Raw genomic sequence first — 15,685 nt, forward strand, 5'->3', positions numbered from 1 at the left:
TGGTCATACTAGAACCTTTTTGTGGCACAGATTTTCATAGACATAATGAAGCTGTAGTCAGAATAGCTCAGGTATTTTTTGGTCAGTGATTAAAAAAAAACCCAAATCCTCTGAAAAGTAACTTTTTGTATTTTTATTACAGGTAAAGTGGAGTATTCACATTGTACAGAAACTGAGGTAAGAGAAATGTTAAAATATTTCTTAGTAATAACCCAGCTTTACAGTTCTGTTCCGACTAACTTGAGCACTGAAATACCTCTCTGTGGGTTTTTGGTCTTCTGATAAGGATGTGTTGAGAACAGGTATATATTTATTGTATTTAGGAAGAGTAAAATGTAAAGAAAAATCAGTTAATCATGTCCATATATTTAAAATATCAAGGTATGTTATAAAGATAAACTGTATCATAGTTTAAAATTTTTCCTGTGTTGTTTGTGAAATGGAGTTAAGATTCAGAGCCCTTAACAAGAAATAGGTTAAGTTTTTTAAATAATCTCATCTAGTTTGTCATATAAATCATTTAAATATGTCGGACTCCTGTGGAATCGCTTTGAGGTGGGAAAAAATAGGGACTTAGGAAGTCATTCAGTAACATTACTGATGAATTAAATGCTTTGTCTTTGTATACAAGTATGTTTACTATTTTTTAAATAATTTAAAATTCAGTTTGTGAAATTTAAGGGATTTCCGTGTGGCTCCCTGTGTCCCTTGCAGAAGTTTCAGTGGTAAAGCTGAAGTATGAGGGCAGCATCAATGAATTATGTATATATGGAGGTTTTTTCTGTCTGGAGCTGTTGCGTCATTACACGTGGAGTTTTAGGCCTTTTGTTAATACCTAATTAAGAATTTAAGATGTTATTTTTCTAATTTTATAATGCATCTACAAGTTGACATCAGTTTTATTAAATTTTGATTGTTATTTTAAGTAAGATGCAAGCTTCCCAAGGGATTATATTGTATAACAAGCAAAAATAATTTATTCTTTTTTGCATCAGAAGTTATTCAACTTGTTTTATATTTACTGACAGCTTTTTAAAAAAAATTATTTTATTTTATTTTTGGCTGTGCTAAGCCTTCACTGCTGTGTGCTAGGGCTTTCTCTAGATGTGGCAAGCAGGGGCTACTCTCTGGTTGTAGTCTCGGGCATTTCATTGTGGTGACTTGTATGGTTGTGGAGCACGGGCTTTTGGGCTCAGTAGCTGTGGTGCTTGGGCTTAGTTGCCCTGCAGCATGTGGAATCTTCCTGGACGAGGAATCTAACCTGTGTCCTCTGCATTGGCAGGCGGATTCTTAACCACTGGACCACCAGGGAAGCCTTATTGTGACAATTTTTGATGTATTTATTGTTCAATGTGATATAAAGAAGTGGGATATGATTTGAGTCAAAAAATAAAAGTTCTGCCTGTGGTTTCTGGTTTGCATCTTTCTAGCTATGTAATTTTGAGCAACTAATTCTTTTTCTCTCATAATTCTGCCTTTCTTATTTATTAAATGTTAAAGATAATTTCTACTAATTTCATGGGTTGTGAAATTTCAAAGAGATTATATGGATGAAAATGTTTTATAAACTCTGAAGACACTTTTATTGATATCAAATTGATAAAAATATAATCAGCATTGATCTGCATTTAGGTGATGAAATGTGAGGACTTTACATCCAAGGCATAGTCATAAGTCTCATTATGTTTTGTTGCCATAAAATTAACATGGTTGTAACATTTTGTTTAGCACTTGTTTGTGTAGGAATGTCACTCTGTCATCTCCTACGTGATAGCTCAATCCTTTGATGCATAACTTATCATCAAAAGACTTGAAATCTATCAGAACTGTTTTTCAGAACTTTTTTTTTTTGGTCTAACTATTTGAAGAGGGAAAATAATGAGAAAATGAGAAGTTTGGTCTGATAGTTCACAAAGTGAGTTTGGAGTATCTTTTACAGTAACAGTGGTTTTTACCTCTAGGGAAGATATTGGGGTTGTGGATGGTGATTTATCTTTATTACTTAGATTTTTTTGAGGTTTGGTAATTAAAGTAATAAAAAGGAGGGACAGTAGGAGGAGTGGGAACTTAAAAAAAAACTTACTGGAGTGAAGGAGGAGATAGTTTAAGTAGGAAGTTTTGTTTTTTAGGTTGGGGGAAATTGTCCATTTGGTGCTGGTAATGGTAGTCTTCCCTGGTGGCTCAGATGGTAAAGAGTCTACCTGCAATGTGGGAGACCCGAGTTTGATCCCCTGGGTGGGGAAGATCCCCTGGAAAAAAGAACGGCAACCCACTCCAGTATTCTTGCCTGGAAAATCCCATGAACCGAGGAGCCTGGCGGACCCCAATCCATGGGGTTGCAAAGAGTTGGACACGACTGAGCAACTAACACACACAGTGATAATAAGGGCTTCCCTTGTGCCTCAGTGGTAAAGATCCCCTGAAGGAGGAAATGGCAGCCCATTCCAGTATTCTTGCTGGGATAATCCCGTGGACAGAGGAGCCTGGTGGGTTGCAGTCCATGGTGGCAAAGAGTCAGACCTGACTGAGCATGCATGCGTGCATGCAGTGGTAGTAAGGGGGAAGAGAGAGTGAGAAAGAAGATGGGGGAGAGAGAAGGGGAAAGAGAGAGGGGGCGGGAAGAGAGGTGGAGAGGGAGGGATCCAAGGGAGAATGGGTGCCTGCCAGCACCAGAAGTGGTTGCAGCTAGAGGTGGCCGGGCTAGAGCGGTAGTTCTCCAAGGACAGTGTGAAGCCTCTGGGGGGTTCTGAAACCCTTTCGTGGTCAAACTATCTTCTGTATTACTGAGACATTATTTGTCCTTTTACTCTTATTCTGTCACGAGTGTATGACGGTGCTTTCAGAGGCTTCATGGCTACATGATCCTGACTGTCCTATCAGAGTGGCTGCAGAAGAGCAGATGTAGCTGGATTTTTTATTAAGCATAGCCTTCAGGAGTTTTGCAAAAATATGAAACAGTACCACCCCTTTCACTATTTTACTGACTTTTTTTTTTTTTGCCACCCTGAGTGGCATGTGGGATCTTAGTTCCCCTACCAGGGACCAAATCTGAGTCTCCTGCATTGAAAGCTCAGAGTCTTAACCACTGAACCACCTGGAAAGTCTATTTTTTTGGAAAATTTTGAGCATTTCTTTCTAAAAAAATGTTACATGTATTAACATTTAATAGCATTATTTTTCTTTAATTATTTTATTTAAAAATTTTTCTTAGAGTATAGTTTTACAATGTTGTGTTAATTTCTGCTCTATAACAATATTATTTTTGAACAATTTAAACAATTCAACAAAAAACTTTCAGTTTTAATCTCTGATACAGTAAATGTTTGATTATAGCTCATACACACAAAAGCTCCTTGGACTCCCTGGTAATTTTTGAAAGTAAAAGGGCCACAAAACTAACCAGTTAGAGTTGGGCTGGGTCTGGAGAGCGGAGGGACTTCTTCCTGAGAAATGGAGTTTAGGGTCGGGAGAGGTCAAACCAGAGCCCTGAGCTGGGTTGGTGGAAAGCGAGGAAAGCCTTGGCGTATGAATGAAGCCAAAATTTTTTTTTTTTTTTTTTCAAAATTTTTTACTTTAATAAGCAATTTAACTTTTTCTTACACTGTTGTTTTTCTATTTTTTTGAAGATAAAATTTATATACAGTAGAATTTAAACTTTTTAGTTAAAATTCTTCAAGTTTTGACAAATACCATCACCACAGTCAAGTCTCATCACCCACTAGGATCCCCCCATCCCCAACTCCCCACTAACCACTAATCTGTGTTCTGTCCCTTTGGTTTTGAGGAGGACCTGTAATGTACATAGTGTGTTACCTGCCTTGGCCTCCTCTCTGGGAGTGGTCATTTATAAACTGTCACATGACTGACCTATACTTGGGATTTGCTTGTCAAGGGAAGTGGTTCCAATCCACAGGTAGGGAAACTTTCACTCCTAGTGTACAAGTTTTTCCTTCTGCTGTTACTTAAATAGTCTTGTGGGTGATACTCTTACATTTGAATAAAAGGCTAGACACTTAAAAATACTAAAACATAAAAGATTGAAATTTCCAAGTATCTTAATTGAGACTTTTCCCTTGTTTTTAGCTTTCTAAGTTTCATTCCATTCTGTCTTCTATTAACTACAGTTAATTATGCAGCACTCAGAGGCCCTTTCCCTTTAGCAGGCAAAAAGGTTGAATGAGTAACCAGAACAACCTTGTTCTGTTCTCTTTGATGGATTTGCTGTATTTTATGTGAAATTGGTTAAAGCATTATATGAAGTTAGATAACTTTTGTCGATCCTTTAATCTTGATAGAGCTAGTTTGTAAAAATCATAGCATAGCAGAAAGTGTAAGCTTTACTGAGGGGAACTATGGAAAAGATTTATGCTCCTGTCTTAGAAATAAAGTTCATATTTATGAAGTTCAAATAAAGTACCATATATAAGTGCTTACTGTCTTTCATTCCCACATCTTTAAAAAACACTTTAGCTTTTCCTCTGTGCTGAGTACTGTTAGATACCTTAATTTAATCCTCACAACCAGTCTATGAAGTGGGTTCTACTACTAACGAAAGCTGAGGTGTGGCGAGGTTGAGGGCCTTGCCCAGGGCTGTAGAGCCAGTGTGTTGCACAACCACCTCTCTTAGCTCTTTCAGGTTTGTCTGAATCCAACCCTTGGTTGTCTGCGTCTGCAGAACGCTGACAGTTTTGTGCCCATGAAATTGTCCTTGTCCTTTATATGTTTCTCACCTGTGACTCTTTTGGTCCTGGCATTATGCAGTGAGGGAATACATTCCTATTGTATGGAAACCAGGCAAAGAAGGAACAGACTCTGTCCATGAGCCCCCAGCCCCACTGTTAGGTGAACACAGTCTCTACTGGAGCAATTTGTGAATTAGCCTGATTCTGAATTACTCAGAATGACTCAAGAATTTTGCTGTGTATTTCAATCTCCTGGGAAATCGCACCTGGAATTAGTCTGCTCTGTGGGGAAACCCAGAGCTTTTGGAAATGAACCAAGGACACATCAGAGGTAGTATTTAGACTTACTCCATTCTTGTTATATACAGATTTTGACAGAAACTGGACTATGTGAAGATTTTTCATGTTCCCTGAGCAGCCTAAAATAAACTGCCAAAGGTAATATGTGGGTGCTGACTGCTTTAACAGAGTACAATACAAAATAAAACAAAAGAAAAAAACCCATTTTTGTTTAAAAAAATTTTTTTTTGCCTATGAGACTTGTGGGATCTTAGTTCTCTGACCAGGGGTTGAACCCAGGTCCTCAAGCAGTGCAAGCGCAGAGTCCTAACCACTGGACTGCCAGGGAATTTCCCCATTTTGTCTTTAGCTGAATTAGCCCCTGTACTTTGATTTTACTTCTGGCTCATGTAGACTCACAGTGATAATTTCTCACAGTGATAATTTGATGAGTAGTCCTTCTTTTAATTGACATTTGATAGCCCTGAATTAATTTCAAAAGTAACTGAAAAATTCGCATGAAGTATGTAATATTTTTACAGAAACTTGTGTAAACTGTAGCTGCATAGTGAGCCTGTTTTATATGGTTGTGAAATTAGTATTTGATACCAAACTAAGTAGATCTAAGAATATCTAGCAGAACTACAAAGGTATTACTATCAACCTACCCTTTCATTGGAAAGCTTTGTGTGATCTAAAACCTTGATTTAAGCATTTATAAATAGGATTGTGTGGCAAGAAAGTTAAAATGATATGTGCTCTTCAAAAGGGTTGGGAGGGTAAATGTTATTTAACTGTTGGTGACAACAGCGTTTTCTCCTCAGTCAGCAAGCTGAAAGGAACAAAAAGTACACACATTCTGCTTCCTGTCTTTTTGGATTAAAGACCTCAAACATGCCTGATTTTATATGGCTATTTGATTGACATTAACTTATATAGCCTGGAAATTGGCTTGTGTGTCCTTAGGGTAAATTGTGTCTCCCCATGAGTTGTTACTTCTGAGTGTCAGTACTAACAGAGGTTGGTAGTGAGATATTGATGATGTGATAAATAGTTAAATCTCCAGTTATTTTGTGTATCTTCAGATGCAGACTGGAGGCATTATGGCAGCTCCTCTGATTCTCTCCCCTGTCCCCTCTGTCCTTTCTCTCTCTGCTCTTCTCCGTCTGTCTCAGATAATATTTATTACCAAAATGGCCTTTCTGTGGTACCGTCATAGATGTCTTAAATACCAGCAACATTGTTTGACCATAGGACACAAAATTTGTAACAAGTAGTGTTCCTTTGTACAGTTTTTACTGTATTTGAAGACCAGTGACAGTTGTACTCTGTCTTGCAAAGGATTTCAGAATAACCAAATTATCTGAGATTAAACATTTTATTCCTGAAAGAACAGAAAATTTATCTTCCAAGTAATTTAAACAGTTCTAAGTACTTGGATAATAGAGTAGAAAGTTTTCATAATAATTTACCACCAAGGGCCAGATCAATCTGCTTTAATGAATAGCTTGAATTTTAAATGTTTTTAAGATGAAACAATTTTTTTTTTATTTTGATAGGATCAAAGTGGGAATGGGCTCAACTTTTATTTCCTTTTCAAAGTACCTTTATTCATTTGTAGAAATTGCTTGTTGTATTTTATATCACAGAAAGATACAGAGAAGAATGTAAAAATAACTTCATACTCTACTATCTAGTTATAATGACTGTTTAGAATATTCTTCTAGACATCTCTTCCTATATGTACATGGTAGAGGTGACTTACCATTGAGCATCCTTTATGTGCTGCTCTTAGGAGTATGTGCATCTTTGTGTAAATGACGGACTTGGCTTTAAGAAGTCAGCCAGGCTGATGGAAAGGGTTTAGACACGAAGTGGAACTTTCCAGGCAAAAGGACATCATAGTGAAGTGTCAGAGAGCAAGCTGTTTTTGAGACTGACAGAACAGCAGGATGCCAGCATGGTGTGTGTGAGGGGAAGGTGTAGGAATTGGATGGGGACAAGTGATGCCAGTTCTCTTTTTTAATGTTAGAGCAATGATTTTTTTTTTTTTAATTTGACTCTTCTGGCTCTTAGTTGCCAAGTGTGGGATCTTCATTGCAACATGTGGAATCTTTATTTGCAGAATTTGGGCTCTTAGTTTCGGCATGTGGGATTTACTTCCCTGACCAGGGATCAAACCCTGGTCCTCTGCATTGGGAGCATGGAGTCTTAACCACTGGACCACCAGGGAAGTCTGGTGCCAGATCTTATATGCTGTATTAAAGATTGGATGTAGGTCCAGTTTCTCCTCAAGGGAAGAAACATTTCTTTCTGAAGTTTTCTTCTGTTTCACAGGGTCATTATTATTTTGATGCATATCTTCATTTGCTGTTTACATGTAGATTGGCAGGGAAATGTGAATGCATATATTACATTTCATCAGTTAGTACATCATTTAATTGAACTATTTTTGTAATCATATCAGTAGAGTTGCATGAGTAGGTTTGGGAACAGACCCAACTGATGTGTGGTAAATGTTCAGCTCCCCTACCAGGTGACCTGAATGCACTGGTGACTCATGGTTAGTAGTTGTCATGGAGATCAGTCAGTCTGGTTGCTAGAGGACTGGGGACCATGAGATGGGTCAGTCAGCTAGATAAAGGCTGATTAAGAGAGCTTCTGCTGTTTCGAGTAGTGTCTTTTAACATCTTCCTTCAATTTGGGAGAGGTTTTACTATATTTGGCAGATATTTAAAGATACTTAAAAGAAAAATTTGGTATCAGTAAATATAGGTATTAGTGTTGTGATAATTACCTAATATATTTTGATAATTAGTGTTTGTTAATTTTTTGTTAGAAGTTTCAGTTCAGTTCAGTCACTCAGTCGTGTCCGACTCTTTGTGACCCCATGAATCGCAGCACGCCAGGCCTCCCTGTCTATCACCAACTCCCGGAGTTTACTCAAACTCATGTCCATCGAGTCGGTGATGCCATCCAGCCATCTCATCCTCTGTCGTCCCCTTCTCCTCCTGCCCCCAACCCCTCCCAGCATCAGGGTCTTTTCCAGTGAGTCAGCTCTTCGCATGAGGTGGCCAAAGTACTGGAGTTTCAGCTTCAGCATCAGTCCTTCCAATGAACACCCAGGACTGATCTCCTTTAGGATGGACTGGTTGGATCTCCTTGCAGTCCAAGGGACTCTCAAGAGTCTTCTCCAACACCATAGTTCAAAAGCATCAATTTTTTGGCGCTCAGCTTTCTTCACAGTCCAACTCTCACATCCATACATGATCACTGGAAAAACCATAGCCTTGACTAGACGGACCTTTGTTGGCAAAGTAATGTCTCTGCTTTTTAGTATGCTATCTAGGTTGGTCATAACTTTCCTTCCAAGGAGTATGTTTACTGAAATGTAATTCACAAACTTTACAAGTCAACAGACCATTTTAAAGTGTGTGACTCATTGGATTTTGGTATTTTCACAGAATTATGCAGCCATCACCACAGTCACTTTTAGAACATTTTTGTCACCTCTGAAGGAAATCGGGTACCATTAGCTATCATCCCCATCTTTCACCCTTTCAGCCCCCAACAATTCAGTTCAGTTGTGTTCGACTCTTTGTGACTCCATGGACTGCAGCACACCAGGCCTCCCTGTCCATCACCAACTCCCAGAGTTTACTCAAACTCATGTCCATTGAATCGGTGATGCCATCCAACCATCTCACCCTCTGTCGTCCCCTTCTCCTCCCACCTTCAATCTTTCCCAGCATCAGGGTCTTTTCAGATGAGTCAGTTCTTTGCATCAGATGGCCAAAGTACTGGAGTTTCAGGTTCAACATCAGTCCTTCCAGTGAATATTCAGGACTGATTTCCTTTAGGATGGACTGGTTGGATCTCTTTGCAGTCCAAGGGACTCTCAAGAGTCTTCTCCAATGCCACAGTTCAAAAGCATCAATGCTTTGCCGCTCAGCTTTCTTTATAGTTCATCTCTCACATCTGTACAAGACTACTGGAAAAACCATACCCTTGACTAGACAGACCTTTGTTGGCAAAGTAATGTCTCTGCTCTTTAATATGCTGTCTAGGTTGGTCATAACTTTTCTTTCAAGGAGTAAGCGTCTTTTAATTTTGTGCCTGCAGTCACCATCTGCAGTGATTTTGGAGCCCCCAGAAATAAAGTCTCTCACTGTTTCCACTGTTTCCCCATCTATTTGCCATGAAGTGATGGGACCAGATGCCATGATCTTAGTTTCCTGAATGTGAGCTTTAAGCCAACTTTTTCACTCTCCTCTTTCACTTTCATCAAGAGGCTCTTTAGTTCTCTGCCATAAGGGTGGTGTCATCTGCATATCTGAGGTTATTGATATTTCTCCTGGCAATCTTGATTCCAGTGTGTGCTTCATCCAACCCGACATTTCTCATGATGTACTCTGCATATAAGTTAAATAAGCAGGGTGACAGTATACAACCTTGACATACTCCTTTGCCAGTTTGGAAACAGTCTGTTGTTCATGTCCAGTTCTAACTTGCTTCCTGACCTGCATACAGATTTGTCAGGTGGTCTGGTATTCCCATCTCTTTACGAATTTTCCACAGTTTGTGGTGATCCACCCAGTCAAAGGCTTTGGCATAGTCAATAAAGCAGAAATAGATGTTTTTCTGGAACTCTCTTGCTTTTTTGATAATCCAGCGGCAATTTGATTTCTGGTTCCTCTGCCTTTTCTAAATCCAGCTTGAACATCTGAAAGTTCTCGGTTCATGTACTTTTTGAAGCCTTGCTTGGAGAATTTTGAGCATTACTTTGCTAGCATGTGAGATGAGTGCCATTGTGCAGTAGTTTGAACATTCTTTGACATTGCCTTTCTTTGGGATTGGAATGAAAACTGACCTTTTCCAGTCCTGTTTCCGGCCACTGCTGAGTTTTCCAAATTTGCTGGCGTATTGAGTGCAGCACTTGCACAGCATCATCTTTTAGGACTTGAAATAGCTCTTCTGGAATTCTGTCACCTCCACTAGCTTTGTTTGTATTGATGCTTCCTAAGGCCCACGTGACTTCATATTCCAGGATGTCCAGCTCCAGGTGAGTGATCATACCATCATGATTATCTGGATCGTGAAGATCTTTTTTGTATAGCTCTTCTGTGTATTCTTGCCACCTCTTCTTAATATCTTCTGCCTCTGTTAGGTCCATACTGTTTCTGTCCTTTATTGTGCCCATCTTTGCGTGAAATGTTCCCCTTGGTAACTCTTAATTTTCTTGAAGAGATCTCTAGTCTTTCCCATTTGTTGTTTTCTTCTTTTTCTTTGGGTTGATCACTGAGGAAGGCTTTCTTATTTCTCCTTGCTCTTCTTTGGAACTCTGCATTCAAATGGGTATATATTTCCTTTTCTCCTTTGCTTTTTGCTTCTCTTCTTTTCACAGCTATTTGTAAGGCCTCCTCAGACAGCCATTTTGCTTTTTTGCATTTCTTTTTCTTGGGGATGGTCTTGATCCCTGTCTCTCCAATACAGTGTCACGAACCTCCATCCATAGTTCAACAGGCACTCTATCAGACCTAATCACTTGAATCTATTTCTCACGTCCACTGTATAATTGTAAGGGATATGATTTAGGTCATACTTGAATGGTCTAGTGAGTTTCCCTCCTTTCTTCAATTTAAGTCTGAATTTGGCAATTATTTTCTTTATCTGTAGATTTGCGTATTCTGGACCTTCCATGCAAGTGAATCATATAATATGTGGTCTTTTGTTACTGATTGTGATTATCATTTCACATAATGTTTTCAGGCTTCATCCGTGTTGTGGCATGTATCAGTACTTCATTCCTTTTTATTTCTGCACATTCAAATGAATGGATATACCTTATATTTTTTAAATTTAATCATTAGTTGATGGATGTTTGCATTATTTCCATTGTTTGAATAATGCTCCTACAAACATTTCTGTATAAGATTTTGTGTGGACATAAGTTTTCATTTCTCTTGGGTATATATGCAAGAGCAGAATTGTTGGGTCAACTGGTAACTCTGTTTTAACTTTTGAAAAACTGCCAAACCATTTACAAGAGTAGCTCCAGTGTTTGACAGTCCTACCAGTAGTCCTTGCTTAACGCCTGTTGTCATCTTACTTTTTTATTCTGGCCATCTTGGTGGGTATGAAATGGCATCTCGTGGTATGAATTTGCATTTTCCTGATGACTGATCAAGTTGAGCATGTTTTCATGTGCTTATTAGATGTTTGTATATCTTTGTAGAAATGTCCATTTGGATCCTTCGTCCATTTTTAATTGGGTTATTTGTCTTTTTACTATTGAGTTGTAACAGTTCTTTATGTATCCTAGATATAAGTCCCTTGTCAGATACATGATTTGCAGATATTTTACCCCATTCTGTGGGTTTTCTTTAAATTTTTTGATGGTATCTTTTCAGACACAAAAGTGTTTAATTTTGATGAAGTCCTGTGCTGTGCTTCGTCACTCAGTCATGTCCTACTCTTTGCGACCCTATGGACTGTAGCTCTCCAGGCTCCTCTGTCCATGGGGATAGTCCAGGCAAGAATACTGGAGTGGGTTGCCATGCCCTCCTCCAGGGGATCTTCCCAACCCAGGGATTAAACCCAGTCTACTGCATTACAGGCGGATCCTTTACCATCTGAGCCACCTTCTGTTTTTTCTTTCTTGTTTTGGTGGCATATCAAAACCCATTGTTAGGGACTTCTCTGGTGGTCCAGTGGTGAAGACTGTACTTTCACTTTTGGGGGTGTGGGTTGGATCCTTGGTTGGGGAACTAAGAGCATGCCACACGGTGCAGCCAAAAAATAAATAAAAATTAATTTTTGGATATGGTATGAAGTAAGGGTCCAACGTCGTTCTTTTGCATGTGGGTATCTATTTGTTCCAGCAGTGTATCTTTTTTTAAATAAAACTTTTTATTTTATATTGGAATATAGCCATTTAGCAGTGTTGTGATAGTTTCTGGTGGACAGTGAAGGGACTCAGGCACACATATAAACATGTATCCACTCTCCTCCAAACTCCCCTCCCATCCAGGCTGCCACATGACATTGAGCAGAGTTCCCTGTGCTATACAGTAGGTCCTTGTTGGTTATCCATTTTAAATATAGCAGTGTATACATGCCCATCCCAAACTCCTTAACTGTCCCTTGCCCACATCCTTCTCCCCCAGCCCCCACAAGTAAGTACATTCTCTTAAGTTCCAGTGCTGTATCTTGAAGAGACTATTTTTCTTCATTCCTTGTCAAAAATCAGTTGATCTGATCCTATTATAAATGGAATTGTTTTCTTAATTTCATTTTTGGATTGTTCACTGCAAGTATTTAGAAGTACAGTTGATTTTTGTGTGATGGTCATGTACCCTGCAATCTTTCAGAACTCATTTATTAGTTTTATAGTATCTCAGTAGATCCCCTAAGAATTCCTATGTACAGAATCATGCCATCTATGAAAAGAGATAGCTTTACCTTCTTTATTTACAGTTTAGATGTCTTTGATTTCATTTTCTTGCTGTTTCTTTTTAAAAATTGTCTTTATGGAACTCACAGTCCAAGGGTAGAGTGAATCCCCAAACTCTTTGGATAATTTCCTCCAGGTCTGTTCTGTGAGAGAATATTTAGATATTTGAATACTGAATCAGGGACTTTGTAGATGATCTTTATATAATTTATATTTGAAGTAGAAATACATTTTTTTATGTGTTGGGACAAACTAGTTTGGTCTTGTTCTGTTGCTGTCATGTCCAACTCTTTTGGACTTCATGGACTGCAGCATGCCAGGCTTCCCTGTCCTTCATTATCTCCCAGAGCTTGCTTAAACTCATGTCCATTGAGTCGATAATGCCATCCAACCATCTTGTCCTCTGTCATCCCCTTCTCCTCCTGCCTTCAGTTTTTCCTAGCATCAGGATCTTTTCTCATTAGTTTGGTCTAGTATAATTGAAATTTGAGCTGTTGTTTTGTTTCCCCTTAGGATCATTTTCTATTTACAGTATCAAATTTATTGCAAGAGTATTTTCTAGAATATAAGATTGGTGCCTGACTTTGCTGAAGTCCCATGGTTTTATTCATAGAAGTTTTATATGACATAACTGCTTATTTTCTTGGGAAACAAAGTTCATGAGATAGTTTTATTTATGTGAAGATTGTGGCCTTCACATCTGTGGATAACTAATAAGCACCTTGCCTTGTGGTTTGGATTATTATCTGGGGGAAGCTTTCATGAGTAAATAGAAATGGATTTTAGGAAAATGAAGAGTTGTGAAAGGGAGGAGGAATTACGGGTAAACACGTCAGAACTTTCCTTAATTCAGCCATCGCTGGTTGAGCTCTTGCTGTGTATGGACTCTGTGCTGGGCATCAGGACACAGTGCTGTCCATGAGAAATCTTGTTGCAAGAGAATTACCTTTATAAAATGAGTAAAAAAAATTGTTGCTTTATTAGGAATCTTAACAAAAGGCTGCACAGTAAAGACGTTAGGTAGCTGAATAGGAGAACAGAGCCTGAACTTGTTCAATCAACCACTGTCTTTCCTAGTTTTACTTTTTCCTTCACACAGGTTTTGAATTCAGACACTTGGTCAGTCCTGAGGCTCTCCTTTGCTCGGTACTTATGCAGCGTAGCAGATAAGCACAGTGTAGCAGTGGAAGGTATTTTAAGAAGTGTCTCTGAAAGGATCTTACAGTGAATACAGTTTATAGGTTATAACAGCATTTAATAAAATTATCAAAATTTCTTTTTTAAAATTCTTTAACTCCTCATCCCTGTAGCTACTCTGGAACCTTCCACTTAACATTTCTCTCAAATGAAACCACCCCACTGCACCCACCCCTTCTTCCCTGAAGGCACACTTGTCCTTCACCTTCTCTTTCCTCTGCATTTGTTCTTTCATTTCAACTCCTATCTAGATTCCCTATCCCAAAGGAGTGTCCAAAATCAGAGTGCTGACATCTTGTTTCCTTTTCCCTTTCCTTTCCTTCTTCCTTCATGTTGGTCCTGGGTCTTTCTTTTTGTTGTCTCGATTCTGCTCCTCAAAAAAGTTAGGAACTGTGTTACCTAACAAGGCCTCCTGTGCCTACAGTGCAGAAAGCTAAACTCTTGATAGTGGGTGTTCACAGCAAAGGATTTATTTGCCGGCGCCAAGCAAGGAGAGCAGGCAGCTCATACTTTAGAGACCCACACTCCCTGATGGCTTTCAGGGTTTTTAAAGATGGTGTGAGGGGAGAGGGTTGAAGGCTGCACGAGCAGCTGGTGGACCTTCTTCTGATGGGTTGTTGTGAGGTAATGGGATGATGTTCCAACCAGTCTGGGTTTTGCATGCTGCAGTCAGCGTGTGGTTACCATCTAGTTTCTACAGAACTTCTTACAGGTATGCATCAGGGTCTAACAACCTGTATTCCTTCAGGAGGAGCTCGGACAGTAAGGTGACTTGCTTATCCTAATCATGAACTACTAGAGCTTGGCTCTTTGGAATTTGGGGAAGGCCTGGGAGACTAAAGCCTTTTTTTTTTCCCCCCTCTATAAATAAGAATTGGGACACAGGGGCTTTTGTCCCTGGGAAGGCCCCACAAGATTTTGGTTGGATTCAGTCCTATTTTTTCTTTGATGCTTCTCAATCCTGAGGGGAACAGGGGGCAGGACAAGAAGGGGAATAAAGTTTTGTAGAGAGAGAGAAGCAGGAGAACTCAGTTTTAGGGGGAATTGGCTTCAGCTGGACTGGCAAAAGGAGAACTCTCCTTAGATAGTGGGGAAGAGTGATGCTGTGTGTGTGTATATATAGGTGGCTGGGGATAAGGTAATGCATCTTATTCCGTTAGATTTTATAAATAAATCATTGGAATCATATTAACAAGGCCATGCCCACCAGCCTGTCCATTTTGCGTTGGTGACATGGTGACTGTGTGAATGTGTCTCACTTATTTTAGTGTGAGGTGACCTTCTACCCTTTACTCCTGTGGCTGCCCCCCCTACTTCACATTCAAGCCCAGAGAGGTAAGATAGGAGAAAATGATGCTTTTAGGGGTGTGGCATAAAACTGGAGCCTGGGCACTGGCCCTAATTTAGTACATGCTTCAGACAGAAATAACTCCCTCTTTACTCTCGAGGCAATAGTACCTGTTTTCTTAAACTTAAATGAATTTTGGTTTATTAAACTTGGAATTTCATTTTTCCTTCAGTGTGGCTAATTAGGTAGTTAATACCAATGTAATAAAAATGAGCAAGACAATTATTATTTGTATTATTTGATACTTATTAAGCTGTTTGCAGATATAGTCTATTACTATTATACAGCTTACACATGAACTAATTGAATAAATTAAAAAACGAATCAACAACCTGTAATTGTGAAACGGGCTCAGGATCTCATGGTATGGGCCAGCAGGTGTGATCTTTAATTATAACTGCAGGTATTGTTAGAAGTGTCCACTCTTGTTTTTGCAGAGGCCGTAGCTACCAGATCTGATTTTACCTTGGAAAGGGAGGTCGGCAGCATGCTTAGAGCAAAGGAGCTGGCAAAGAACTGAAGGAGACTGTGAAATCTCCTTAAAATTTTCATTTAAAGAGCTTGTTTTCTGTTTTAAGTTCCTTTGTTCTGGACAGGACATGGGCCCTTTCAAGAGTGGGAGATTGGGAAAATTCTGCAACCCATGACAAGCCGTAAAAGGTTGCTAAGGAGATTCCTGTGAGCAGGGGCAGTATTTAAATAGTCTGTTTCTGAACTCTGACTTTA

At 39.2% G+C, this 15,685-nt stretch overlaps 1 protein-coding gene across 2 annotated transcripts in view; it reads left to right on the plus strand.

Moving 5' to 3' along the window:
* The window catches only part of SPIRE1 (spire type actin nucleation factor 1), a 154,987-nt gene that overhangs the window by 16,406 nt on the left and 122,896 nt on the right, over window positions 1-15,685 (plus strand). For both annotated transcript variants that reach the window (XM_043443656.1, XM_043443657.1), the window contains exon 2: window positions 143-177. In XM_043443656.1, coding sequence (XP_043299591.1) covers window positions 143-177 — 35 coding nt within the window. The remainder of the gene's footprint in view (window positions 1-142; window positions 178-15,685) is intronic.

Source organism: Cervus canadensis, chromosome 23, assembly GCF_019320065.1.
Source record: "Cervus canadensis isolate Bull #8, Minnesota chromosome 23, ASM1932006v1, whole genome shotgun sequence".
NCBI lineage: Eukaryota > Metazoa > Chordata > Mammalia > Artiodactyla > Cervidae > Cervus > Cervus canadensis.